This window comes from Vidua chalybeata, chromosome 11, assembly GCF_026979565.1.
Source record: "Vidua chalybeata isolate OUT-0048 chromosome 11, bVidCha1 merged haplotype, whole genome shotgun sequence".
NCBI classification, from domain to species: domain Eukaryota; kingdom Metazoa; phylum Chordata; class Aves; order Passeriformes; family Viduidae; genus Vidua; species Vidua chalybeata.
Window position 1 is genome coordinate 15,113,758 of NC_071540.1, and position 27,890 is coordinate 15,141,647.

At 50.4% G+C, this 27,890-nt stretch overlaps 1 protein-coding gene across 2 annotated transcripts; it reads right to left on the bottom strand.

Moving 5' to 3' along the window:
• Window positions 1-494: 494 nt before the first annotated feature.
• Window positions 495-27,717, bottom strand: CSNK2A2 (casein kinase 2 alpha 2). Of its 2 annotated transcripts, XM_053953034.1 has the most exons (12): window positions 27,535-27,717; window positions 27,214-27,325; window positions 16,340-16,441; window positions 15,572-15,622; window positions 9,289-9,348; window positions 7,222-7,305; window positions 6,245-6,355; window positions 5,929-6,030; window positions 5,517-5,617; window positions 4,657-4,805; window positions 4,373-4,469; window positions 495-946 (listed from the first exon to the last, which is right to left on the bottom strand). In XM_053953034.1, the coding sequence occupies exons 1-11, from the start codon at window positions 27,636-27,638 to the stop codon at window positions 4,390-4,392; spliced, it is 1,056 nt and encodes a 351-aa protein (XP_053809009.1). In that variant the 5' UTR covers window positions 27,639-27,717; the 3' UTR covers window positions 495-946; window positions 4,373-4,389. The 2 variants fall into 2 exon arrangements, with proteins under 2 accessions (XP_053809009.1, XP_053809008.1); XM_053953033.1 differs by lacking the exon at window positions 495-946 and having other exon boundaries at window positions 2,949-4,469.
• Between the last annotated feature and the right edge of the window lie 173 nt (window positions 27,718-27,890).

Below are 27,890 nucleotides of genomic sequence, written 5' to 3' on the forward strand. Positions count from 1 at the left end.
AATACCTAAGACCAGAGCCCAGCTTGGCCAACAACCATTATTGCAGACAGACTCTCCTGAACACTGCCAGTGAAGGACCACATCTGAGAGGAACTCCTGCAATGCAGTGGTCCTTGGGCAGGACCTGCAGGCTCACGGCTTTGTGGTCATGGTGCTGGGGAGGAGGGAGAGCCTGAGCTCAAGAAAGAGGAAGAGATGGGAGCTCTGGTGGTTCAGAGACAGAGCCATGCCCAAGCCCTCCCAAGGCTGGCAAAAACAGGTACCAGTATTAGCACTAAGGCCACCACCCAGGCAGGCAGCTTCAGAAGAGTGTGAGGGCCTAAGGAGGGAAAGGAGAAATATCTCCAAAGGTGGCAAGTGGCTCCTTTGCCTCTGCCCACACTGACTTTGTACAATTTTCTCTTGCTTTCCTCACCCAGCCTGTCCTAGCTGGGCACAGGGAATAGCTCACTCTGCCAGCACTCTCCAGCTACCTCCCCACTGAATACTCCTCCTTGCATGCTTCTTTTAAAACTTTTATTCAACAATATAGAATTCTTTTAATTATAGTATAGAACTGTCCATCACGATACTATATCCCCTGCAACCCCCATGTCCTGGAAGAGACAGGCACAAGCTGTCTAACCATGGTCCATCAGAGGTTGGGGGGGAACAGCCGGAACAGAGGAAGGAACGACTAACCAACAACTGCTTTGCACACCCTTCACATTTCCATGCTTTCTGGGTCAGGAAGAGCTCAACAAGGAAACAGAGGCAGAAGAACCTTTAACACTCGGAGGGAAGGGCTGCGGTCATAGCGAGGCGAGTGCCGTCCAGCCAGGCGTGTGCCCCGCTCTGAGCCCTGCCCGCGCCGCGCAGTCCGCCCGCCGTCGCTCTACCGCGCCGATAGGACGTTTGATTTGGTTCTCATTCTGCTTATGGAAAATTGGGAGCAACAGCATCGGACCTGAGGAGAGATGGGAGGAGGGAAGTGAGCATTGCGGGGCACTGCCAGCTCAACACGGAGCTCCGTGAGGAGGCGATGGCTGGGCACGCTGCCCCGTATCTGCCACCCCACCCCCAGCCAGGCCCAGGCGCACCCTCCATGGCCCTCTGGATCTGGGGACAGCAGGGAACCTCAGCCTGCTTTGGGAGAGGTGAGAAAAGAAGGCCGAGCTGAGCAAGGCAAGAGAGAGATGCAGTCCAGCAAAGCAGAACTGTCACAGACAGCCAGACACAAGTTTGGACTTTTTTTCCATGACCTACTGTTTGGAGTTTCCCTCCACTACCACAAACATCTCCCATAGTTCCACTAAAAGCACTCATCATGCCCAGCACACTTGCAACAGACAAGCTGGCAAAGCTGCTGGCTGCATCCGTTTCCTATTGCATCCCTCAGTGGCTGCTGGGGCTCAGTTTTGAGCCTTTCCTCTCACAAGGCACTCAGCCAAACCAATGCTCTACCTCTGCTAGAAAGCTGGAGCCAGGCCAGCTGAAAGGCCAGGAACATGCACTAGGACTCTCCTAACTTCCTCCAGGGGAAAGCAGATGAAGATGCATGTTCCCCAGTCCTCTTAACTTCCTAGGTACAAAGCACTCTTCCCCAGCTCCTGGCTGTCCTTACAGCTGACCTTACAGCCAGGAGAATGCTTTGCTAAGGTCCAGAGGAGAGAAGGATTTCCTGCTCTGAGTGCTGGAAGAGCCACTGGCTGCAGAGATAAACTGGTACAAACTGCAGTCATATGTCCCCACTGCCGTGGATCAGGAGACTCCACACCCTCCTCATTCCCAGACTACTCTTGCTCAGCTGCTGCTTCCCTCCAGGATGAATCTGTCACTGCTTATCCTACCCTAGAGCTGGGGTAGGGATGTGGGGAGATAAGGGGCAGGTTGTTCCAGCCTCTCTACTTACTGCAACCAGGGAAAGCCATTTCAGTCTCTGGAAGAGCAACTCTCTTCCTCTGCTTGAGGATACCAGGAAAGAATTCCCAACTCGGGTTTTCAGAACAGATATTTCTCCAAGCACCACCTTGAAATTTCACCATCAGCTTCAGACACTGTCAAGCATTTATATGCAGCACACTCACAGTGTTCAGCTATCAAAGTTCCCCCACTCAACCCATTTTTCTTCTCCCCACCTCTTCTGCCTTGCCCCTCCAGAAGCTGGGAATACTAACACACAAGAGCTGGAAAACAGACAAACTTCTCCCATAGCAACTTGGATGGGCCATGAGAAACATCCACTTCTCAATGGAGCGATTCAATAGATATTTAAAATCAATTCAAAACTTGATATTAAAACCCCAAACCAACCCTGCTGGTACTGGCACAGTGTAAGAGCACAAGGCACTGCCCTGCCCCTCAGGCCAGGCAGCCAGGAGGGTGGGCAGATGGAAGAAGAGAGCTGGGAACACTCACCAATGCCTTCAGCAACCTCTGCAGGAGAGCAAATGTTAGCAAGGCCCTGCAGGATGGCAGCAATCACAGGCTGCTCCTCAGCCCAGACAACCAGGACAGTCCCCAGGTGCAAGGAGACAGCTACTCCCTACTCAGCACATCTTTAGACAAAGCCATCCACGCAGGCTGAAAGCAGACGATCAGGGGGGTACACAGGTGGAGAACCCCGATTTCCAGCCATGCATTGGTGACCTGGTCTGACCCACCAGATAACAACAGTCAGGTCTGTCCCTCAGGCAGCGCCTGTTTGAGGCCAGTGGAGCACAAGAGCTGAGCCCCACTCTGTGCCCAAACCCTCACACCTCCTCTGCGGCCCCAGGGCAGCGGAGACAATCTGCCCCAGAGAAACTCTCAGGGCTGACAGCAGGAAGAACTGCAACCAAAGACTGAGTGAGAGATCCCAAAAAAACACAGACAAGAGGGGCTGGAAGAGCTGACCTGCCCTCTTGGAGGAGACAAGGCCTCCAGCTCTCAGGCCTTCTGGCTATCCCATAGATTTGAGACGGCAGACGTTCAGACGTATAGATATTTATTGGTTTCAGTGAATTATACAAATGGATTGACCTGCTGTCGATGCCAATAGAACTTTATTGGAATATGGAATGTAAACAGATGTTTCAAATAGAAACATTGCAACCTTATAAAAAATTAACTATTTCAACAATGCCGCAGAAGGAAATTCTGTGTTTAGGTGCTGGTGGGAAAACACTATCTCCAGCGTCTAGGTTTGAGTGTCACCAGAACCACTTGATGAAGTTACACACAGAACAAGTAGAGGAGGCAACTGTGAATTGTGGGGCTATAAAGCCATTGAGGGATCTGATGCAAGAACCCATAAGACGAACCCCCCACCCCCCAAGAGGATCGGCACCCCAGAATTCAACAAATGGCTGACTTTGTTAAAACGCTGCGTGGGATCCCAAGGCCTGGATCAGTAGCTGCACAGCCCCCGCCCTGACGCCGCTGTTTGTTGATCCTCCCCCCTCCCTGTGCTCTCCTCCCCAGCCTCCCCTCCACTCCTCCATCCTGCGGTGCTGGATTGAACCGCTCCAGAGCTGTGCTCTGGCTCAAGTCTGCGTCTGGCACGAATTCTCATGGGAGCCACGTCATGAGGTACGTGGTTGCACACCTATCACAAGAAATCTTGCAACACTGACTTTCCTGAGCTCGGTGGGAAAGTCTGGATAGTCCCTCCCCTCTCCTGCCACAAGAGCAGCCCTCACATTCACAAGTTTCCAAAGCAGGTCTATTGAGTTTCTTCTCAGAGCGAGCCTTTGTCAAACACACTGGAGGGGGGGATCTCCTCTCCCCAGCAACTCGGATCAGTGCCTTCGTTTTAATGCTCCAAACCAATCCCGAGATGCTGCTGGGTTTGTGGGTTGTTTTTTGTCGAACTCCCCCTCCCTCCCCCCCAACCACCCCGGCATTCACAATTGAAACTGGAATTCAAGGGCCAAATTCAAGCCCAGAGTGAGCAGTAAAGACTTGGACCTCAAAACAGAGTTGCACCTGCTGACCCCCAGCCTGAATTTGGTTCATTCAGAGTCTACAAGTCAGAAAGGCAAGTTTAGAAAGAGGCATGCTAAGGGCTGATGGTGGAACGACCAATTTGTCCCCACCAACATGGTGGGGAAGGCTGGACTGAGAAGGAAGAGAAGGATCCATAGAGATGTGAACCAGAATCAGTTGTGTGGAACCCTGGGGATATCACTACATATTTAGCTCTTGCAAGACCATTTGCCCAGGGCTTTGGTACCACAGGGTTAGAGTTACATTAACCACAACCACCAGAGAGGAACTGAGGTTTAAGACCCCCCCCCAAGGTTAGATTTCTGCCGAGTATAAAGGGGAGGGAAAGGAGGGGGGGGTCCTTGGTTCTTTTCCCTTCACTGTGTGACCGAAGGTTTTGCTTTTATTTGTAAACATCTTGAATTACCCGTCGTTTTCCAGTCCTCATCGTGCTGTTGTCATGCCACTGGAGAGCACAGCATTATTTTCTGAGCTGGGCTGGGACTGCTCCTTCACCACTGGATCTGCAGGAGACAGACCAGGCAGGAAAAGGAAACAGCATTTAATAAAGCGGAAGCTCCACCCAGGCAAATCCTTCCAGAGAAACTGCCCTCAAACTGCACAGAGCTGCTAAGGCTTTTGCAGGGTGGGGAGCCAAAATCTGCCCCCACAACTCCATCCCTGCTGGCCCCAGCTACCGCACAGACTCACAGAAATAGGGGTGATCCATGGCCTCCTTGGCAGTCAGCCTCTGTTGATGGTCATATCGCAGCAGCTTGTCCAGGAGGTCAAGGACTTCAGGACTGACCAGGTGTCTGTTCTCACTGTGGATGAAGTTCTCCCAGCGCTTTCGAGAATGCCTGCAAAGGGACCAGCTGTCACTGCACAGCACTACCCCGATGTCCCATGGGAATCACCTGCCATCAGCCACTTCTGAGTATGGCTGGCTGTGATAACAGCCTACAGCTCTTCCTTGCACAAGTTACTGCCCAGCAAACACCTGGCAAAGGTGGAAGATCCTCTTCTTTATGTACACAGTTGTATGGATCTCCTGTGCCAGGAAAGGCACAACACTGCACATTCCCTTCTGTCTACAGGGACTAGACAACACCATGTGGCAGGCAGGGTGACACTCTTGGGACTAGAACTGGTCTGGCCTGCCAGCCAGCCTCACAGAAGCTGTCCTCACTAATCCCAGCTTCACATAACCTGTCCTCACTATTCCATCCATTCCATTTGTCCTTTTCAGAAATCTCAACTGGAAGACTCTGAGTCAATCAGCCCACACTTAACTGCAGTTTCTACATCTCCACTTAAAGGATATGAACATGCAGGAGAGAGATGAAATAGGGGATGGCTCATGAATCATGGGAGGCACAAAAGGAAAGAGCCTGCATTTCAGTGACTTCCTGAGATGACATGAGCAGCTAGATGTGACGCCTGCAAGCAACACCGTTATCCAGAAGATCGAGCAGGCCTTTGCTGAGAGTGCCTCAAGGGTACAGACATCAGTTTATCTCCCTCTCTGTGCTTACAAGGAAAAAAAGGCAGCACTTCACTTCTCCACTTACTGGCCCAGGATGTCGTTGAAGTGTGGGTCCAGTTCTATGTGGTACTTCTTGAGATACCCATACAGCTCATCTGTGCCCAGGACCTTTGCGATGCGAACCAGCTGGAACAAAAGGCATGTTCAGAGAGCAGAAGGGCAGCCCACCACTCTTTTGCAGAGGCAGAGCTGCCCAAATCTAAGAGCCCTCCTTCTGGAAACATCCAGACAGAAGGAGTTTCTCCCTTGAAGCTTGCTTTTGCAAGATGTGCAGAAAACAAGTTTCCTACACATGGCAGCAAAATCAGAGATGGCTCAACCAAACACAGCAGCATCCTCCCAGCCTGGCAGTCCCATCCCCAGAGCCTCCCCACTATACACAGAGATGAACTGGGGACAAACTTTTCACAAAGTAAGCCAGGTAACAATGTCTTTACTTGGTCATAATTGTCCTGGCCGTGGAAGAAGGGCTCCTTTCGGAAGATCATGCTTGCCAGCATACAGCCTAAACTCCACATGTCTAAGCTGTAGTCATACATCTGAGGGAGAAAAGGAGAAGCTGTCAGAAAAGGCACACTCACCACAGCCTGGTTCCCCACAAGCACAGGCAGCCTCAGCCTTTGCACTTCACAGCCAGCCTCTCTCCAACCCAGGCAATGCCCTGACAGGCAAAACCAGACAACCCAAAGGTGGCTAAAGTGCAGCCACAAGTGTTATCACTGGATAGATAGCAAGGAGGAGACAGACTCTTACTTGGTAGTCCACAAGGAGCTCTGGTCCTTTGAAGTACCTAGAGGCCACACGGACATTGTATTCCTGAGCTGGATGGTAGAATTCGGCCAGACCCCAGTCTATGAGCCGCAGCTGAACATGCAACAGAGACACAGAGTCATCAGCCAGGCAGGTGATGGCCACATTGGCCAAACCTCAATCCCTTGGTGTAAGTGTGGAGCCCAGGGTGGAGGGAGGCCCTCTGTGGACAGCAGATGCTCTCAGCAGTTCTCTGATCAGGTTTTTCCCTTTCCCCTAACATCAGCTGGTGGGGCAAAGCCCAGCTCAGAGAGCTCCATTGCCTTCTGAGTCCAAGCACACTGTTACTGCTGGGCAGCTGGCTCCTTACCAGCACTACCAGGTCCTCGAGTACTAGGGAACAGGCAAATGTCTTATCCCATTCTTTAGAAGAGCTGGCATGAAAGCAGTGTTGATTTTACCTGGGGACTGAGAGCAGAAAATGGGGTAGGAGGGGCTCAGCACATCCTGCAAGGCAGACCATCCCCACAGCTGGGATGGACAACCTACTGATTAGGGAAGGACTCCAGTAAGAGATTCCCTTCCTTATACACCTTGCATTGCCTGTACAGCCACTGCTGATTGACAGAGAGGGACCTGTGGACCACCAACTAGCTCCTTGACACAAATTCCAGGTCCCTGGGGCAGGCACACATAGCACTCAATGCGATACAAGTACCATGACAGGGTGGGGTAGGCCCCTGTGCTGCCCATTTCCTGTGGTCTAACCAGCACACCCCAGCAGTGAGGAAGCCATGGACTCCCACTGAGGTGCTTTCCTGTGGGACTTTGACCATCTCCTGATGCTGGCACAGGTGAAGGGGAGCCAGTAAAGAAAGGTTAGAGGGGTATGTGTAGCTGCCAGGGCTATGGGTACAGAGGCAGCAGAGTTTCAAGTTTCCCTGGAAAACCCCTGCTTGCAAGCCCTGGTGTCACAGTACCTTTTTCTGTTGGTGGTCTATCATGACGTTGTGGGGTTTGACATCCCTGTGCATGATTCCCATGCTGTGACAGTAATCCAGGGCCTGGCAGACACACACACACACAACAGACATGGCTGTAACCACGGGCACAGCATTACCAATGTAACAGACAGTTACAGACAGTTCTCAGGCAGAAGCAAGAGTTCACAAGAAGTGCCATAACCCTGGCACATGAAATGAGCAGTTTCTTTTATGCTGCACGTGATAAAGTGACAAGCTGGCAACAAGACTAGGGACCTTGTGCCCTACTGCATCCACAAGTGTTCCCTGAGCTCCCTGCACAGTTGTTGAAGAACACAATGCAGAGAGGTGTCCCACCTGGTGACAAGCCCAGTGCTCCAACCTGGGTAGCCCTGTGCTTCCTAGGTCAGGCTCTCTTCCCTAGAAAGGGAATGATTCCTACATGCATGCAGTTTTATGGCTTTCCAGTGAGGCTTTCCACTTGTGTCCCAAAATACACTCAAGCTAGAAAGTCACCTCTGCCCTGCTGATTTAAGCCAAATTGCACGTAAGAAAGGCAAGTGATAGCACACGAGGGAGAGCAAAGCTGCTTCAAACTTGTAGGCAGGAGCACATATAAGCTCCCCAGCTCCATGACCTTGCACCGCTTGCCCCCCCAACGCAGCTGTTCCCTTGAGCAAGGGGGTGAGAATGTTGTTTTCTCATCTCCAAGGGGAGGGAGATCCATCCATCAACATCTATCAGATGCTATGGCATCTCCAGCAGCATGGAAAGAGGGTACAGCTTGTAGTCATTCAATATCCAAGACACCAGAGCCAGGGAAGCAACACTGTCCTTGGGCTTGTGCCACAGTGGGAAGCAAGGAGGCAACAGATTCCATCACAGCAAGGCCTCAGAGAACTGCCCTGCAGTGACACGTGGCCTCACAGCCCACAGGACTCACAGCAAGCAGTGGTCCTGGACCTCCAGTCCAGGAGATCTGGAACAGGTCACACAGACTGCTTCCAGGGATGAAGCTCTTCTAGTGTCTTATGTTGCCAAGGCTCAAGTATCAACTAAACTTCATCACCCCTCCCATCCTAATCCCAACATCCAGTAGGAAGGTCCTTCCCTTCCAGAGAGGTGGGCAAGCGTGGGGGTGAAGAGAAGAAAGCATCCCTTGAGCCCACTGGATCTGTTTCAGGAAGTCTCCTTCAGTCATCATGTCCTGGAGCACAAAGGGCTTTCCTAGCCTGTCCACTCATTTCCAGAAGCATGGGAGCTGCAAAGTGCCAGCCCAGAAGTGCCAAGGCCCTGCTAGGACCTGAGACAGCCAAGGTGCTGCTCAGCAGGTCAGCACAGAACAGCCCTGGGATGGGTCAAATCAGCTCTCCCTTATGCCCTGCTGCCTCCCCTGTCCTGCAGATGGAGACCCCCAAGAACCAGTGCAGCACATCCCACAGACCTGCCATGGCTCCTTGAGGGAATTTCCATGGGGAAGTGCAAGCTAGGCTAGTTAAGGGGAGGTATTTAGGGCATTCCTCACCTTTCATCGGAGGGGCAAGGAAAGCTTTGGCTGGGAGGTGTCAAAGGAAAACACTGATGTTACATGCAACAGCTGGCATAACTAGTGGGGCTGCATTTGAATACTGCAGCAGAGGAAAGCCTGGAGCTGCCAATCCCTCTCTTCTACTCTCCCTAGCATCACAGTTCCCCAGCCCTGCCTCAAGGGCCTTGTCCTGGCTCTGGATGTTTTTCTGGGAGTTGATTTTCCTCACAGCAGCCCAATGGTGCAAAAGTCATAGAGAGACCAAGCACAGCTCTACCTGGTGACACAATCACAAACACTTTAGACCTCAGAGAATCACAGGCTCTTTGGAGGTGACCAAAGGCCCTCAGTTTGGCTGCAATACCTCACAGCAACAAGCCAGGTAACCTGATCTCTTCCCAATCCTTCCCAGGTTATGAGACTTGGATTCTGCACTGAACACAAGAGAAGTAACCTCTTAGTGCCCCATGAGCCCCACTACTGCCACTCTCGTTCCTGGTCTTCCCATCCAGACTGTCATGTGCAATGCCACTCACCTTAAGCAGCTCATACATATAAAACCGAATATCAAAGTCTGTCAGGATCTGGTACAGTTGCTGAAAAAGATTTGGGGAGGGAGGGAAAAAAAAGAGAGAAAAAATAAATACTCAATTTTTGGAATAGTTTCATTTCCTGCACCCCACCTGCCTCCACTGCTCATTCCAGATCAATGACCCATTCCAATAATTGACCCATTCCAGATTCCCTATGAATGCTACCATTCCCAAAGGCTCTCCTGATCTCAGACCTGCCAGGAAATCTAGAAAGGATGAAAGGTTCCTGTGAAATGCTACTGGCATCATTCATACTTGTCACAACTTTCCAGTAGGAGATGGGCAGGCTGTCTGTCCAAGGGGGACAGAGCAAAAGCTCTGGAGGAGGCACATAAAATTGTGACTTTTTTTTCTGTTGTCAAGTTGCTGTGATGACTTTGTATGTCAGCACTGACAACAGCATTCAGAGAAGGTGGGCTGGGAACACATGGGAAGATGTCCAGATGTTCAGGGTGTGAAAAGGAGAGGAAAACATCAATCTAAGGAGCATGGAGTTGGGAAGCACAAAGAAGAGAGCCAGCCTTAGAGCCACAGAGGCTCTCCTCTATCCCAGGGTAAAGGCTAATGCAACTGAAGAGCACAGGAATGCTTGTGGGACCAAGGACAGCACAACTTGAGTTGTGGGGAAGTGCTCACTGCCACCACTCTCCTCTCCTGTGTCTTTCTGTGGCTGCTCATATGGAAGTGACAGAGCTCCAGGGGGCACTTTAACCTGCCTTGTGCCACCAGCACAGGAAAACTCATCTTCCTGCTGCTCCCACACCAGGCACAGCTGGCCCCAAATCTGCCTTCTGCTCTGTATCTGTCACAAGCTGCAGAGTCAGCCCAACCTTGTTGAGCTGTCCTCTCTTCCAGAGAAAGCAAGGCAAGATGCCAGGGCAGGGCAAGGAAGGACACACAGGGCAGCAGTGGGACCAGACCTCTCTGCCCTTTCTTACAAACAAGGATCATCTCATAGCTCAGACAAATCACCAATTGCATCAGCACTGGAACCCGCTGTCCATCACAGGCACTGCTTGGCAGCTTCAGGAAAAATCCCAGAGCAAGGGATTGAAATTCACATTCCAAAAAAGCAGCTCTGGCCCTGGATCCCCTCCAGGCCCATGCTGAGATCCTCAGGTTCCTGCCTTACTGAGGGCCATCTGCAAACAGCCCCTGCCCAGCCCCAAAATCAGAAATCATTTGACAACATACAAGTGTCACTTAAACACACAGAGCTTTAACAGCCTCCAGGACACAACTGCATTGTATTCTCGTAAGCTGGGATGATCCTAATGCTTTGCAGCAACCCAGTGAAGCAGACAAGTGAGCAGGGAGCAAAAAAGACATAGCCACAAGCTACAGAGCCATAGCAGGGATGGATTTCCTGACTTGTGCACAACTGATGCAGGACACAGGGCCAGCAGAGGACAGCTGAGTCCTTCCAGAGGTCTATTTAAATGGCTTCCTAGGTTACAAACACTGCAAGAAATATGTAAAACATGTCTTTCTGGCATTCACTGCCTTGTTCAACTTCACCTGGCAACATCAATGCACCTGGGGAAGGACGAGGGCAGGAAAGGCAGTGGCATTACAAGACTAGGCCTCATTTTCCCTATTCCCTGGCTCTCTGCCTCTTGCTGCCTCTAAATTGGAAGGGGATGGAAGGGAGGCCACCAATGTCTTTCTTCTCAGACCTGCAATGCTGTTGCTTCTCTGGCTCATGGCCTTCAGCACTGGGCCATGATAAGCCCAGACACTGTTGGGCAAACAGCATTTGACAGATTTCCCTAGAAGAGCTGCCTGTGAAACCCAGCCCCTCTGACCTCTGTCAGTGCCAAGGCCAGCAGTGTGGCCAGCAGTGCCCAGCTCTGCTCACCACAGGAACAGTCCCTGCAGGAGCCTGCTCAGCCCTGCAGGCAGCCAGTGAATGCACACAGCTTTGAAGGACAGAGCCAAGGTTTCCACTGCAAGTGGGTCCTGCACAGGCAGCTGCCTCAGGCAGGCTTTGACAGTGGGCTCCAAATCCCCTTTGCCCAGCGTAGCAGGGCAGGACAAACGCCTCCTTTGCAGACATACCCTATGCTCTGTTCTTACAGCTGTCTCTGTGGAATAGGATTATCAGAAACATCACTGTGGGGATCACTCAGACCCAGCTCAAACATCTGCTCAGCACTCAGGATCCCATGAGGCCTCAGAGACCTGGGCTGGTCTCCTTTCTCCATACAGAGCACTAGGAAAGGCCAAACCCACCCACAGGCAGCCACTACCTCTCTCCTGCTTTTGGTGATATTTTGGGCACATCAGAGAACCAATCATAAACCAATCCAGTTAGTGCCTGAGGAGGCAGAGACACACTTCGCCCAGCATGGGGCTGACAGGAGTTAAATGCTTATTCCTCTCCCCTGAGTGAGCAACACAGCTGGCTACGTGCAGGAAGCAGCATCTGCAGAGCAACAGGGTGGCTGTGAGGAGACACGCTGCTTTGGGGTGCAGGGCAACAGCAGTAACAAAAGAAAAAAAAAGGAAAACAGCTCCCAAAGCATCCAGTCTTGGCAGCCACACAAGGGAGGAGAATCTTTTCTACTTCTGCACTGCTTATGCAGGGCAACAACCATTTTTTTAAACAAACCCTGGATGTACAAGGATAAAACCCATGCACACATTTCCCTCACAGCAACTGGGCCTGAAAAGTCACCAAAGTGCAGATGAAGTGGAAGACTTGACTCAAAAGCCCACTGTACCCTCAACTCCAGCAGGCTGAACATCCTGAAGCAGCCTTCCATTGCTCACTCTTCTTGCTTATCTCATCTTCAGCTCCAAACCTGCTACAGTAAACCCAACCAAGAACTGCTCCTTGAGACCTGTCTCTGTCCCCATTTGCCTCTTTGGGGCAATGAAAGGCACAGTACCAGGTATGCTTACAAAATACGTGACAGCTGACAGTGGCTAAAGTGCAGGCGTCTCATTTCTAGTTTGAAACCAATTAGCAAAAACATTTAATTTCGCTGATGGCTCCTCAGCTGCATGTGGCTCTGCATTGCAGCTTTCATTTAAGGCAAATTATTGTGGGGAGCTTGAATGCTCTCAGATGACAAGTAATGCAGCAGGTCTGAAGAGAAACACTAACCCTGTACATAAGCTGCTGTCCTCACCCAGCAGAATACATATCCAGCCTGGCTCCAGCTCATCCTCCTGGCAAATACAGTGCTGTCACCTCCAGAAGGGACCCAGACAGGTAATTTAAGAAAACGTAATCAGCTCTGGGGAGGTATCACCTAAGTCTCCTGTTTATACCATCATTTAAGAATAGTGAAATAAAAGCTTGTGCTTCTGATCTGGGATCAGCCACAGCTTGGATCCCACAGAACTGCAGCTTCTGCCCAGGCACAGAGAGCTGAGGAAATCCAGCAGCCACTTCCATGGGTGCACTGACAGGAACAGTGTTCTGCCATTTGAGCAAGCAAAGGGGTCAAAGTATTAGCATCAAAGCAAAAAATAATAATGCTGGAGGAAAGGAACTTCCAGAAAGGAGACAACTGAGTAGACATTCAAGCTTGTGAGCAACTACTGCCAACAGGACAGAGAAAAATGAAAGCCTGTGGAGTGGTCAGCAACCACCTGCAAAACATGTCACCAGGAGCTAAGGCCTCCCAGGCTTCCTCACAGGAGGAAGGTCAGCCAGGACTGCCAACACTGCAGCAGCATTTCCCCTCCAGAGCTGCCAGCAGGCTGGGAGTCACAGCCCTCAGCCACACAAGCTGCCCTGGGAACCCCTCACACACCCTGAAGGTGATTTGCCAGTGACATGCTGGCTCTCATCAGTGCTGCTGAATCCAGATGTCAACACAGAGATGGGCACATCAGCAACAGCCACATCCAAACAAAGAGAAGAGGTCCTTGTCACCTGGATTAGATCATGTGGCATTTAAGTCCAGCAGAACTTGACTGCCCAGGGAGATAAGGACTATGGAGCAGGGGGACAATGACTGGGTGCTCTCCAGCTGCTTCATGTGTGGAGGTACAGAGCAAGCTGAGACCTCCAACACAAGTGGTCTCACATACTCTGCACTCTGCTTGGCACTTCAGAGCAAGGGAAGAGACATCTTGGGAGTTTCTGTATAGAAGAAGACACCCACAGGCACCCTCAGTAGAAGCAGTTCTATAATCTGCAATTAGTTGGAGCCCCAAGAACCTACTCAAACAGGCAGACAGCTCATGGGAGTGGAGCATAAAACAACCCACACACCCCATACACAGCTAGGGAAATTCAGGTTACAAATAAGCTCTGAACACAAGAAGCCACACTGCATGCCCTGGGGACACACTTGCATTCCCAAGACAAGTTATTCCTGCCTTGCACCAATCAGCATCAAAAGCATCAATACTTTCTGTCTTGGACTTGTAGAGCTGTGAATTTGGACTTCCCCAAGGAGCAAGGCTTTCTCCCAGGAGCCTAGAGAAGTCTGCTGCAAGCTCATGTAGTTGTTTCTAATGCAACAGCCAGAGCTGAGCACTGCCTCTTGTGCAGTGGCCAGTCCAGTGCTCCTCAGTGGCTGCAGCAGTGCCTAGCCTGGCTCTCCATGTGGCCAGGATGACCAAAGGACCATGGACCCCGAGCCCAGCATTTTCAGTTAAGAGTCCCTTACTGGCCACCAGCCTCAAGGTACTGCTGAACACTCCATTTCATGGATACAGTTCAGTTTCTGGGGGATATAACTGAGGATAATTTTTTCCTCTAAGGACATGTCAGAGTGGTATAATCACATTTGGACTTGGAGACACATAAAGCAATCCTCAGCAAGGTGTACCAATGCCTGAGCAATGTAGCTTATCTCAAGACATGTATTAAAAATAAAAATCAATGAAATAATTAAAAGGAATCTAAACAGAAAGTTAAAAACTTCTAGGACCAGCCTTACAAGGAGGCTGTGGGTCACAGAGGCATAGGGGAACATTCCCAACACACACGGCACTGGCACAGCCCAGATGATGTCAACAAAGCCCAGGCAAACCAAACCTGCTTTAATTAGTCCTGAGAGGTCACCACAGAGCACTCCTCTCATGGCTGTTTACTCGATGGAGTAAACATCTGGGTGCTCTCCCCACCCAGAGCTGTCAGGGCGGATGCTGCTGCAAGTTGCTGTTATTGTGGCTCCTGCAGTGTATCTCTACATGAGATTAAGCAGCACTCAGACCTTCACTGCAGCATGGCTGCAGCTCAGGCTACACACATACATCCCACCCGGCAGGATCCAGCTCACAAGGCCCACCCCAGAGGGACAGAACTACATGTGTTGCCCCTCAGCATGCAGGGCTGCAGGAGCTGATCTGTGAGCCAGCAGCCTTCTTTATAACCAACACCAGCCCAAAATCCTTCTCTGGGTGTTTGGTACATCTGCTTCCTACAAAACCTGTACCTACATAATGATCTGGGACAGAAAGGAAGATAAAAACACCATCCCATAACATGGAATGAAAGAGATCCTTGAATGGAGCAGGAGGGATGACTGCTGGCTTTCTAATGGCAACTGCTCAATTAATTCTCCACCACTGACTTAGTGATTTAGGGTAAAGGCTCACATGGGGGAAGCAAAGATACCATTAAGATAGGTGTGGCTGCTAATTATAGATCCCTTTTGTCTGGAAGAATTTTGGAAGCACAGGCAGTTGTAGCTGCACTCAGACAGGACCCTAATTTTGGGAACAGTAATATCCCTTGGAGCCCCCAGACATCAGAAGAGCTGGGAATATGCTGCAGCCTCAGACAAGAAAAAAAAGCTCTTAAGATGTATTCAAGAATGTTCAATCCCTCACTACCAGGCCCACTAGCAGTGGGAAATGAGCTCTCCAGCATCTGCCACCCCACAGTTCCCAAATCTGAAGGATTCCAGAATAAAACAGTGATACCAGTTCCATCAACTGCACTGCTGTAAACAGAGCACTACAGCTCAGGGATTAACTTGGGCTGAATATATAGCACAGCAGCGATTACTAAATTGAGAGGGGAGTAAGAATATCCAACCTGTTGACCTTACTCCTCAGAGTTGGGACATTCAGCACAGAAACATTTTATGCCTTTTCATCTAGAGCCCATTAACAGGTTTCTGATTTACATGGAGAAAGAAAAGTGAAGCTGACAATTGTGAAAACTCTAAATTCCCCCACAGCTCTTGAGGATTATATGAAAATCACAGCATTTTACAGAAATGGGAAGCCTCCATCCTCCACACTCAGGCAAACTCACCTTAAAATCTGTGTTATTGATGTACTCAAACACCAGAGCAGGGGTCTTTGACTGCAAGAGAGAAAAAGTCACGGTTTAAAATACACACTTGACCTTTCTTTGGCTCCAAGAGACCTGAGAAAGCCTTTGCTTCCTGCCCAGCCCTCACTAGGGACAGGAAGGTGGGAGCAGGACATGGAAAGTGCAGCCCTGCTTATACCCCACACATTGAACACCAACTCGGCATTTTGGCCAGCACTGCTCCCCCACGCCACGGAACAGAGAGAGCACTGGGCAAGGCAAAACGTGTCACCAGGAGCTAAGGCCTCCCAGGAGAGAGGTCAGGCAGGACTGCCAACACTGCAGCAGAATTTCCCCACCAGGGCTGCCAGCAGCTGGGAGTCACAGCCCCTCAGCCAGCTGCCAGTCACAGAAAACTCCCCAGGAATGGGGTAACTGTGGGAGTGCAGACCATGACATGACCACTGGTCACTGGGTAGGACAGCAACCAGAAGGATTAAAGTGCTTAACATCCATTTGCCCTGGCTGGTACTTAGGTTCCAGATGCCAGACAGAAGCTAGAAGGCTACAGGCTCTACTTTCTTACAGAAAATTTGTAGGACTTCAAAACTTTCCCCCATCAGCTGAGGCAACTCAGGAAGGACACAGAAGGGGTGTTGAAGAGTCTGGGGAACACTGAAAGGAAGAGGAGCACATCCAAACCAACCAGCCATGCCTCCAGCTGGTGGGAAGGCAATCCCAGCACACCCCCCCAACACAGGCACCTACCACTGGATCCTTGACAGTGTCAATCAGATTAATGATGTTGGTGCCACCACGGAGATTCTCCAGAATCTTAACCTCACGTTTTATCTTCTTTTTCTTCACTGGCTTAAATAGACAAAAGAAATTAGAAGTGAGAGTCCTTTCAGAAATTAGCACTAATTTCTGCCACTGATTCTGACTGGAACACATCACCTCCCCTTCTCTCTCTACTCCCACCCTCACATGGGAACACTTTTAGCACCAAAGAGGAGACAGACACTTTGCATGAATCAGGATTTCCCTCTCATCCATGAAACACTTCCACGCATCAAGGGGACAATCAAACCACTGCAGACAAACAGAACTGTGACTCCAGTAACTGTGGTTAAAAGTGCCTTGGACTGCTGTGTGGTAACCTCAGCATACTGATTCATGTTGTGCACTCAGAGTCACAGGACAAGCATGGTGGACCTAGCTCGGCTTTTGTTTACCAACACTAACCAGTCTTTCACTTTTCAACCTGTTGCCCAATGAATACTTAAGTCCTATGAAACAATAACCTGAAAGTCTCCAACACCAAGATTACTTGTAAGCTCAGACACTGCTGTGCCTCACTTGCAACCACCCGAAATGCACAGCCAACTGCACTGCATGCCACTGCATCCATAACCATGATTATTTTTAAAGCCTAAAGACATTTTAAACAGTTTTGACTCCTCCTCTAATCTGCTCAGTCTCAGGAGCCCTCTTTGCAAAGTAAGCTTTCCTCTGGACATCATCCTGTGGAGACTGACAAAGAACAGCTGCTCCCAAGGCAGAGGCTCAGAGCTTGGGCTGGCTTTTACACTCTGCTGATCCAGTAGCTCACTTCAATGCAAATGATCATTTCTGTAACTCATCCACTCCCAGGACAACCCTAGCTCTGTGCCTGCTGGAAATGAAAGGCAGTTCAGAGCAGATAAGAGGTGAGACTTTTTTAATGAGCCTTGGCTATTGGCCAGTGTGGGCAGTCACCAAGTCTAGCAGTCCTTCATTCCATAGCTGCAACATCCCCTCCTGCCCCACCAGTACCACTAAAAAGAACTGCAGAGACATCTTGCAGGGACTGGTAAAACCCTTTGCTGGTAAAGCCCCATCTCTGAGGCTGCTGATGAAAACATTCCTCTCCAGACTTTTAGCTTTCTAAAACATTCATCATCTTGCACTGAGTCTGGTGTGTGTGGAGGGGTGTGATGAGGAATGGCAAAGGTATGAGGCACCTTCCCAAAGTAACACACATTAGCAGATGTCTGCGTGAAGGACAAGGAGCCACAGGAGCTCAATAGCTCATGCTCACCACCTCACCTCTGCCACAGCCTCCCACTTCTCTGATGGCCACAGAGTGCTGATGGGACAACTCATACTCCCCTTACAGACAAATTCAAGGCAACCCCTGTTTTCAGACCCCTGGCAGAAATGTATGAGCAGACAGGAGAAGGAACAGAAGGCTTTATATAGTGGGAAAATATGGCGTTTATGTAAGTGATAAAATATGCTGTATTTCCAGGCTCTTCAGGTGGCTGAAACCTTCATATTCGAATCCTGCTCTTCTCTTGCAAGTTAAAAGGCATGAGCTAGACTTTAAAGCCAAAAGATGAGAATCTCAGCCTGAAGCAAAGTGCCAAAAATAACACCAATGCCAGCACAGGGAGCGTCAGCACCTCATAAAGCCACTGTGGAAAATGGCAGCAAGGCCACCGCAGCTGTCAGAGCTGGAGCCATGCTGGGCAGAGCTTGATGGGGAGTGGGCGACCAACAGCCCCAGGGCAGTACCCAGAGAATGCTGGAGCTCCTGGGAGCTTGGACAGAAAGGGAGAATCAGCCAGAGCAGGGGCATGTAAACCAGAAAGAGTGAGGGCTACATCTTGGAACCTGAGAGGAGGATGCTTCATTAGGAACTAATTTAATTTATGTCAGCATGGAGACGGACACTGCCCTTGTGTCACCCACATGCACAGATCTTACCAGAAGGCCAAGATGGAATTACAGGATGTAATTTGGTTACTCCGCTTGTCCAGTGAGGCAGATGCACACACAAGCTGTTTTCCAAGGAACTTCAAAGAGGAATTGAGGCATTGACATCCTGAAGGTGCTCCCTGAATGGCCTGGCTATGACAGACATGCCTTCCAGCCTCTCTGCTGCAACACTTGCACCTGATTGGGAGCTGAAACAGTCCCTGAACACAGCCAAGAGAACCCAAAGCCCACTTTGAAACACCTCTTCCTTTGCACTGTAGTTATTTCAGGGACATTTTGCATCAGCTAGGTAGGGGAGGATATCTCTCTATCCCTCCAAGATTCCCTTTTCTCCTTTCATAGCAACCACTGCTCCCACTGGGGCAGAAGTTGTTGTCTTCCAGTCACTTCCACATGTTTCTTTCATCTTTTGCAGGATGGGAAAATTATGCTCTACGTTATCTCCATCAGAAATCTACCCTTACCCACCACACACTAAACACTAGAGCAGACAAAATCAGTAACTTTTGGAAAAAAAGAGAGAAGAAAGTTGGTCTTTTTTAAATGAAATGCCTGCAGATAATCACCACCAGCAGCATCTCTGACATCACCAAGGGAAGACACTCAGGCAAACACTGTCTCAGCAAGAGGGAAGAGTTAAAAGCCATTTGCTGTTTGCACTTTTTCCTGCTAAGCTGCAGGACTGTAGAGCTCTGGCCAGGCTGGTCACACCATCTCCACATCAGCTGTGGGCTGGGACGAGGGCCCCACAAGCCTCCAGGCAGGGCTGGGGTTGGGAAGCCCTGCACCCTCAGATGCTCTCCCCGCACGCAGCCAGCGCTCGGAGTGGGGTTTTCCACCACTAGGTAAACAAGGATGAGGCAAAAGAAATGCCACAGGCTGAAGTCATTTTAGAGGAAAAGCTTTTGCCTAGGAGTGTCCTCAGAGAGAGCAATGTGGGGGAACAGTTTCCCCATTTCAGTGGTGACTGCTGGCCTGCACCCCTGCATAGCTTTCACCCACCCAGCCTCTCACCACCTCGTACTCACAGGTCCCACACCACTGCCCCAGCCACAGCTGCAAACACCGTGCAAACATCACCGGGGCTCTGTTTTTGCCCAGTAACCAATTCCAAGCCCAAGTAACTGATTCCAAGCCCAAGCTCTTCCATCTGGCAAGTCAAGCACCTTGGTGAAAACCACTCCAACACATGGCCAGCACTGCACTGGGGGTAACTGGTGAGTTACTGTTCAAACCAGAGAAACTTTGCTGACTTCCCTCATGTCCCATAGCCCAGTAGAGCTGAAACTACAGGCTGGCAGCAGCATATCAGCCACACACCAGGATTAAGTCTGGGTTGCTACAACTGTCTCACAGAGTCACCCGATCTGTCTCTCCAAGGATGTTGACTCCAAACACACATGGATTAAATGTGAACTGAAGCTATTATGGCCTCCAACCATCTGCCTCTCCCAGCAGGGATAGCTTCTAAAACACCAGCCCTTGCAGTCAAAGTATTTTTAACAATACTCATTTAAGGCTATTTTATTAAACCAGGCTATGAACAGCAGCATTTCAGGTTGTGCTTCCTACACAGGCCAGTCCTCCTGCACTGGGAGGGGGATTTCCAGCAGAGGAAAGGAGCAGGCACCTCGACAAAATTAACTGCTCCTGAGTCTGATCTGCCTGTGTTTGCAAGGCAATGTTTTACACAGGTACAGCCTCCAACTCCATCTGTTCCCATGCCAGAGGTATTTCAAAGCTTTCCTCCATGCTGGAATTCTCCCATGACCAGTACGGGTCAAAGCCCTTCCCTCTGAAAGAGGCTCCAACACAGTCTCTCTGCTCTGTGCAAACACCTACTTCCATGAAATCTGTACCAACTTGACAGCTTGGAGACTTCTGTCGCATTTGGTTGAAATTGGCCAACCAGTGCAAAAACTACTGGGGGGAGGAGGGGGAGAAAGGCTGACAGACAGCAGGATTGCGTAAGACTCGTTTCCATAGGAAACCAGGCTAAAAGACATGTCTCAGTTTAACCGTGTCTACACTGGGAGGGGTTTAATTACCTCAACTGCATCAGTACCCTTAGAACAACATTACTGTCTAGCACAAGCCAGTTTTCCAGTTTCCCAGAAAATTGCTTCCTTCCTCAGGCAAAATGGAAGTGAGGTGGCTGTGGATTTTGGAGACAAAACATGCAGCTCACAGCTGTCCACTATGCTGAGTGCCCAGAGCAGAGGGGACAAGATGACCTCCAGCCACAGGAGGATGGTCTCTGCTGGACCCAGCAGCTCTCACTTGACTATCCTCAGCCACCTATCCTTTGGTGGCTGCAGGTTTCCCACCCTACCAGCCAAATGGATAAGGATGCTTCAGTTCACTTGAAAGTCAGATAGAAAAGGCAGTGACAAGTGACCAGAGCTATCCCAACTCTCTTTGCCCAAAGACTGGGGAGCATCGTGTAAAGCTATCCCTCTGCAGGTGAAAAATGTCACACAAGCTTTGTAGTCAGGTAGATCCAGAAGAAAACACCTTTTTGTGATCAAGAGAACAGATCCTGGGGCATTTTCCACAGGATCATGTAAAGTTGTAAGCAGGGAAGGAGTCCAGCTGCAGCAAACACCAGCTGGGAGAATTAACATTGTTTGCTAAAATAAACCTTTAAATAAAAGACTGCAACCATCACTTCCTGTCTTGAATGAATAAATGGCTGCCTGGTTAAACATCTTTTTTGCTTGGTTTCTAAAGCAAAGGGAGTACACTCTGTCAGATGCTCCAGTTCCAGCCTTCCCTGACAACCTGGGGACCCATTGCTTGAATTCAAGCAAAGAAAGAAATCAGATTTGTTACCCAAAGTCCTCTATGCATTTTCTCACTGTGAAAGAAAAGCGGTGACCAGGAAGGCATGTGAAATACGAGTTAAGTCCAAAGCATAAAAATAATTTTACATTAGCCCAGAGCAGGCAGCCTGGCAGTGCACACATGCTGCCAGCTGAGGGGCACATGTGCTGCTCTGAAGGAATCCCAGAAGGTGCTGGGTTTTGCCCAGCAGGTGCTCTGAAACAAAACTGGGGTTATTACAGCAGGAAAGAAGGTTTAGCACTCAAAAGATACAAATCCATGAGAAACTAAAGTAATGTATTCCATCACCCCATTAAAAAAAAAAAAAATCAATTCTTTGCTCACCAAGCCTGAATAGCCTGGAAATATGACAATGCTTCCAGTGAACCAGGGAGATCTGAACACACAACATCCAGGACCAGCAAAAGGCTCGAGCAGCATCCCTGCCACAGGCTTTGAACATTTAAAAGCTGGCACTAGAAGCTCATTTGTCTCTAGCAAGTATTATCGAAAGGATCACAATAATCGGCCTATAAAGTCCAACACCAATTGCTCAATAGGAAAATTGGATTCAGAGCAGCTCTGCTTATTTTGCCAGACATCAGCTGGGAAATCAAATAATCGTATTCCAAAGAGCTACAAAATCGAGGAGTCCACTTATGTTAACATTCTGTTGGTTGTTTGCATTTTACCACTTCCATTGTGGAAATTTAAACTTTTGCGAGCTGCTCTTGAATTTTAGAAAAGAGGGGGGAAAAACATACCTTGAAAGTACAAAAGTACTATTGCTTTTTAGTTAAATAAAATATACTTAAGTTTGGTAGAATATTCCGGCATGTGTTCTGAAGGCAGCTTCATTCTTTCCTTCAGAATCCTTTTCATTCCAACATGGCACACTTCAAAACAGCCCTCCTGGGGCTTCAGAACTGCCCATGATACATCAAGAATTCTGCAGTCAACTAAAAATGAGACACGTGAGGACCAAGCCCTGATCCCCACCACCACCATTCCATGGGATGGGAATTATTCCTTCAGCCCCCTGCGAGCAGACACAAGGCTGTATCTCAGCCTTCCCCAGGTGGGAGCTGCAGCTTTGCAGCTCGTCAGTTCCTTGGTGTTACACCACCACCACGAGAGTCACCAGCTGCATCTCCAGGCCTCTGCAAGGCACCCAGTACTGTCCCAGTTGGTCTCAGCTCATAAAAGGCCAGACTCCAGCAGCCAACTCTGCCAAGCTCAAACTAGTGTTTGAAAGACAAAAGCTGTGTACCCATCTCTCTTGCAAAAGGGCTCATTTCAAGACTGCCAGAGGAGGAAGTGGGCCAGGGGGAGCTGGTTCAGTGCATGCAAATGCAGGAGGAGCAAGAGACAGAGTTACCAGGAGAAGGCATTGAACGGCTTTGGTGGAAGGTCACTGATGCAGTCAAAAGCTCCAGCCTGAGGGACCAACAGCATCCAATCCTATTTCCCTGTGCAATCCCTTCTGCACACCACCATGAGAGTCATTTCAGCCTCCCCTCTAGAACAAGCTGATGTATGTGGGCTCTAAAGCTTGTAGAGACAGAAGAAAACTTAGCAGAGCTACCATCCCAACTTGGTTCTCTAGTTACTAGAGTGATAACTGGCAGGATCTTCCAAGAGTGCCTGGTCTAAGCAGCAGCTCGGGAGGCTTCACACAGCCCAAATGGAGGAACAGGGGAAAAACAAAGCCAAACAAGCAAGAATGCACTTGTGAAACCATGTACATGGTTGAAATTTCCAGTGCATGGACTCAGCACAGAGGGACAAAAGCCACCAAAGGAGAAAAAGGCTATTTCATCACTGCTGCAGGACCTCCATCTCACTGGTCCCTCTCCTTTCACCTGCATTCTTCCCCTACCTCCACCCATGCAGAGTAACAACACTAGGAGACAAACAGCCTCTTTTTGATGGGTTTAATGCTTTGCAGGCAAGTAGAGCATACATGAACATATAGGTGCATCACAAAAGCAGGATAACTCCTGACTCCTGTAGAGACCTGCCAACATGGATGCTGTAATCTCCACCTCATGGAGGGGGTGCAGTAGGGATGGAGGCAGTACAGGAGACTGGGTGGTGAAGGACACACCTATACAGGTGGTACAGCCAACACTCAGCACCAGCATTAACTGCAGGTAACTCATTATAACAGCATCATTCTCATGACATGGTATCACCTGTAGCAGTTACAACTTGCAACACTGTTCACATCCTCCAAGAACACTGTTACCCAGAACAGAGGATTCACTTTAAAGGCATGCTGGGAGACATTTTGGAGCTGCATTAGCAGAAAAACAAAATGAGAAGTTCATCAAAGAGACAGCACAGACTGACTTCAGTGGTCCATCAAAAACCTCTGTGTGGTAAGATATGGAAGAGGAGAGCTGCTTCAGATACCTGCATTGAATGTAGACAACACACGACTCACTAGCAACAGGGATGTCTTAAACTTCCTTTGTATGTGCTGAGGAATGTCAGGCCTCATCCTGGGAGTCAACCCTTAGCGTCAGATTTAAGCACGACATGAAAACACGTACAGAACACTTTCACACACTCCCCCTTCCTGGTGTGGGCTGCCCCAAGGCAGGCAGGAAGCAGGGCCACAGCTGTACTCAGGCCAGCCAGATCAAAAAGCAGACAGGAACCTCCAACGCCAGCGAGGGACTGCAGAGCACAGCTGCTGGCTGACTCCATGTCCTACTAACCTGTGGGGTAGGAAGGTCAGTACAGTGCAGAGTCCCCACACTTCAGACCCTTCTCTTTGCTCTCTGAATACATTGAAAAGGGGGGCAGTTGTCCTCTGCCTCACTGCTCAAGATAAAAGCTTCTGGAGGATGTTGGGCATGGGGTGTCTTGTGTGGCAAACCAGGCTCCTGCCCCACTGCTTTGCACACACCATCCTACACAGTGCATCCTGATGTCCTGCTGCAGTGGAGTGAGAAGCAACCTGCTTGCTTCATATGCCTTTTTAAAAAAGAGCTGCAGAATTTTCCCAGGAAAAGTGACATTAAGAGCATCATATTTGTAAGGCACTTGATCCAGAAAATGGTAATGTCAAAGTCATTTGCGTGATCTAAATTCGCTTCCTTTGCTGATACATGTTATGACCACAACTAACAATGTCCCATTTTCCTGTAGGATTATGCCTGGTCCTGCACTTGGGGTAGCAGAACTGAAAGGAAATGCTGGGTACTGGCCAGGGAAACAGGACACATTGTTTTATGGAAGCCCAAAAGGCCTAGAGCACTGTGGTACCAACCAGAGCCCTCAGTCCCTGGCCTTGTCCAAAGTTAAAGTCTTCATGGAGCATGCCAGGCAAGTGGCTGCCCTAAGAGGAAGAGCAGTTCTCTCCCTCATGCAGCCCTAAACCAGGTCCTATGCTCTACTCTCAGCTTTGTTGAGGCTAAGGGACTTGCCCAGAGTCACACAGGAAATCTCTGTGGCTCAGTTCTGCATCAAAGGGTGATAAAATTTCCTGACCTCTGTGGAGGATGGTACAAGATGTTCAGGTAGTACAGCACCAAAGCAGGGGAAGTACTTGCTATGTGCTAGCTTGAGCTCAGTAAGGACAAGCTGCTTCTAAGAGGAAAGGCTAGGAAGACATACCAGTGACTTCCCATGAAGCTGAGATATCAAGACAGTGACTCTTGCTAAAACTCACTCTAACATAAATTGTATTCTCAAAAATGTTAAAGAGAAAGGAGCAACTATGCTAAACAGCTGCATCCATTGCCCAACCACGGTACTTCCCTTTGACCCATCCCTGCATCACACAAAAACCTGAAGATTTTTGGTTGCATTTCTCATCTCACAGAATCCAAATTTTTCCACAGTTAGGAGGAACAGAGACACCAGCCCCTTTGCTAAGACTCCCCTGTAGATACATGCAATTATGTTTGCAATTAAGTTTTGAGTTTAGTTACAGGAAACCAGAGGCACTTTCCACAGATCAGAGTGATGTTATTGCCACACTCCACAGGTTTTCATAATGTACACAACATGGTGCTCTGAAACTCCCTTTTCACTGACCCACTTTCCACTGAGGAGAAAGTTCATCTTTATTTATCTGGACCTTCTGCTTTTCCTTGCTCACTCACAGGAATGCTGTCTGCATGTTAATGTCCGTGGGGAGAGCCAGGGGAACCAGTGGCAACACCATCCACTTCATATCTGGGACAATCCAGTCTCCTGCTTGCAGGGCATTAAGGCAACATATTCAGGCCCCAAGGAGAAGGAGCACCCAGCTGCCCTCAGATGACTCTTGCCGGCTGACTCACTGTCCAAGGCTGACAGGCTCCCTAGACATGACAGAGTTCAGCTGCCACAGGGAGAGCAGCATCGCTCCAGGGGAGGCTCTTTGGGCTGGCAAGAGGCAAGGAGCAGGGTTTCTTATGACTTTCCCTGCAGCCTCCTTTCAGCCTCGTGGTGCCTTTCTATGTGGGACAAGACCTAGGATTTCAATAAACCACAGCAGTCCCAAAGAGGCCATCAAGGGCTCCAGAGCAGCATGCACAAGTGCACAGTTTCCCCCGGCCAGCCACAAGGCATCTTGCTGTAAAATCCAGCTCTGCACTTGTCACTTGTGACCACTCTCTCACAGCAAAAACTCCTGCCTGCATCTGCTGTAAAAAAGTCAAAACCCCAAACCACAGAACGAATCCAAAGGAGGGGGAGCATGCCAGAGGAACCTGGCTTGGCAAGGACACGTGAACCTCATCACTCTGCCCTGACGTCAGGCTCAGCCACAGAGGCTCTCCCAAACAGCTCACCTGGCCACCTCCTTGCCCACAGCCAAAGCTGGGGTTTGTGTGCCTCCTCCCAGAGGCAGATGGAAGATGATACCTTGCCAGGAGTGCTGGCTGGACCATGACAAGTTCTTTGGGAAGCTAAGGCAGATCTCAAGGAAGCAGGCACAGTGAGAGAGTGGGAATGTCAGCAGAGACAGCCAGACATGCCATCTGAGTGGATCTAGTGAGTGCCTTAAGGCTACAGCCCTGCAGAGATGCATGTCCTGGAAAGCTGCTCTTCTCAGTGGCTGCAGGGGCACATTAAGCTCAGAACCCCCTGCACACTGTGGATGAATGTGTGCCCAAATTCTTAGGACACCCATGGTCAGACACTGGCTCCCACGTGCTCTTGGGGAACAAGTGACAAGTGCTGCTAGTCCAACAAGTGACAGCCGCAAGTGTCAGCCAAGCCAGAACCAAACATACTGCAACTCTAACCTTTCATCTCTGTCTTAACTCCCCTGCCTGCCCCGAGATCACCAACACAGAGTGCTGCTAGGACAGTCAGCACAGCTTGCTGTGAGCTGTTGCTTCAGTGTCAAACACGGTGAGACATGCCCTGCAGTGTATAACCCGTGCATAGCGATTCCAAACTACAACCTCCCAGTGCTGAACAAAGGTCCCCATCAGCCCAACCCCACCAGGGTCAACACACCAGCACACAGGCCACCAACACTGCCAAACTTTGGTGGGTCTCCTTGAGACCCCCTCAAGTTTCCATAGTGTTTGTAGTCTGACTGTGATGAAGTTCTTTTCCACATCAGATCCTCTAAAGGACTGAATATAAAATATTGGTGCTTTTTTAACTGCTGAGCATCCCACAGCCTGGCTCTGGAAAGGCCACATGCCGGCTGCCTAGAGATTAACAGAAGGATTCCCCCCTCCAGGCTTCACATTCCTGTTGAAATGGCAGTCCCTGGGCTGTTTTAGACAGGCATTGCCAGATATGATTTGCCAAACACAGGCAGAACACGCAACGCTGTTCAAATGTCAGGACTCGGAGCTCTCTCCCACCAGAAGAACTCTCAGCCCTGAGCTATGCTGGACAAGGAGGGGTGGAGACATCAAAACATCACTACAGCATGCAAGACACCAAATCCATTTCCAAACACACCATCCCAACGTCCTTAACGAGAAAACAGGAGTTTTGGGGTGAAGAAAGAGATCCAACAGTTCTTTGGCCCTGCCAACCCAGCTCCTCTCTCTCTTGCTCCCAGCCACCACAAGCCCCTACATCATCAACGGGATACTCACCTTGAGGATCTTCACGACGACCCTCTCGTTGTTGGTGATGTTGATGGCCTCAAAGACCTCGCTGTACTTGCCTCGGCCGAGCTTTCGAACCAGCTGGTAGTCGTCCTGGTTGCTGCGGGCACCAAGAGGAGAGAGGCGGTGGTGGAGGAAGAGTGGATAACTAACAGGGCAGCAGGCCGGGGAGCGGGGTCCTCTCCCAGCCTCTCCCCCTCCGCAGCCCCCCGGGGACACCCCAGCACGGGAGCGGGGGATCAGGGAACCCTCCCCACGGGCCGAGGCCCTCCCGCGGCAGGGAGGGCGGGTCCCCGCACGGCGCTTTACCCCCAGCTCGGGACGTGCGACTCGTAGTCCCAGTACTCGCGGCTCCTCAGGCTGTTCACCTCCGCGTACACCCGCGCCCGGCTGCCGGCGGCCGGGCCGGGCATGGCGGCGCCGGGCGGCGGCTGCAGCAGGAGGAGGAGGAGGGCGCGGGGCCGGCGCGGGAGGCCGGCGAGGCGGGGCGCGGCGCGCAGGAGGGCGGCGGCGGCGGGCGGCAGGGCCAGGCCGGAGCGGGGCCGGGGCGGGGCGGGGCCGGCCCGGGGGCGGCGGGCGCGGGGCCCGCGGAGCTGCCGAGGCCCGGGCCCGGTGCCGGCGGCTGCAGGCGGGGCCGCCCCGAGCGCCGCGCAGCCAACCCGGAA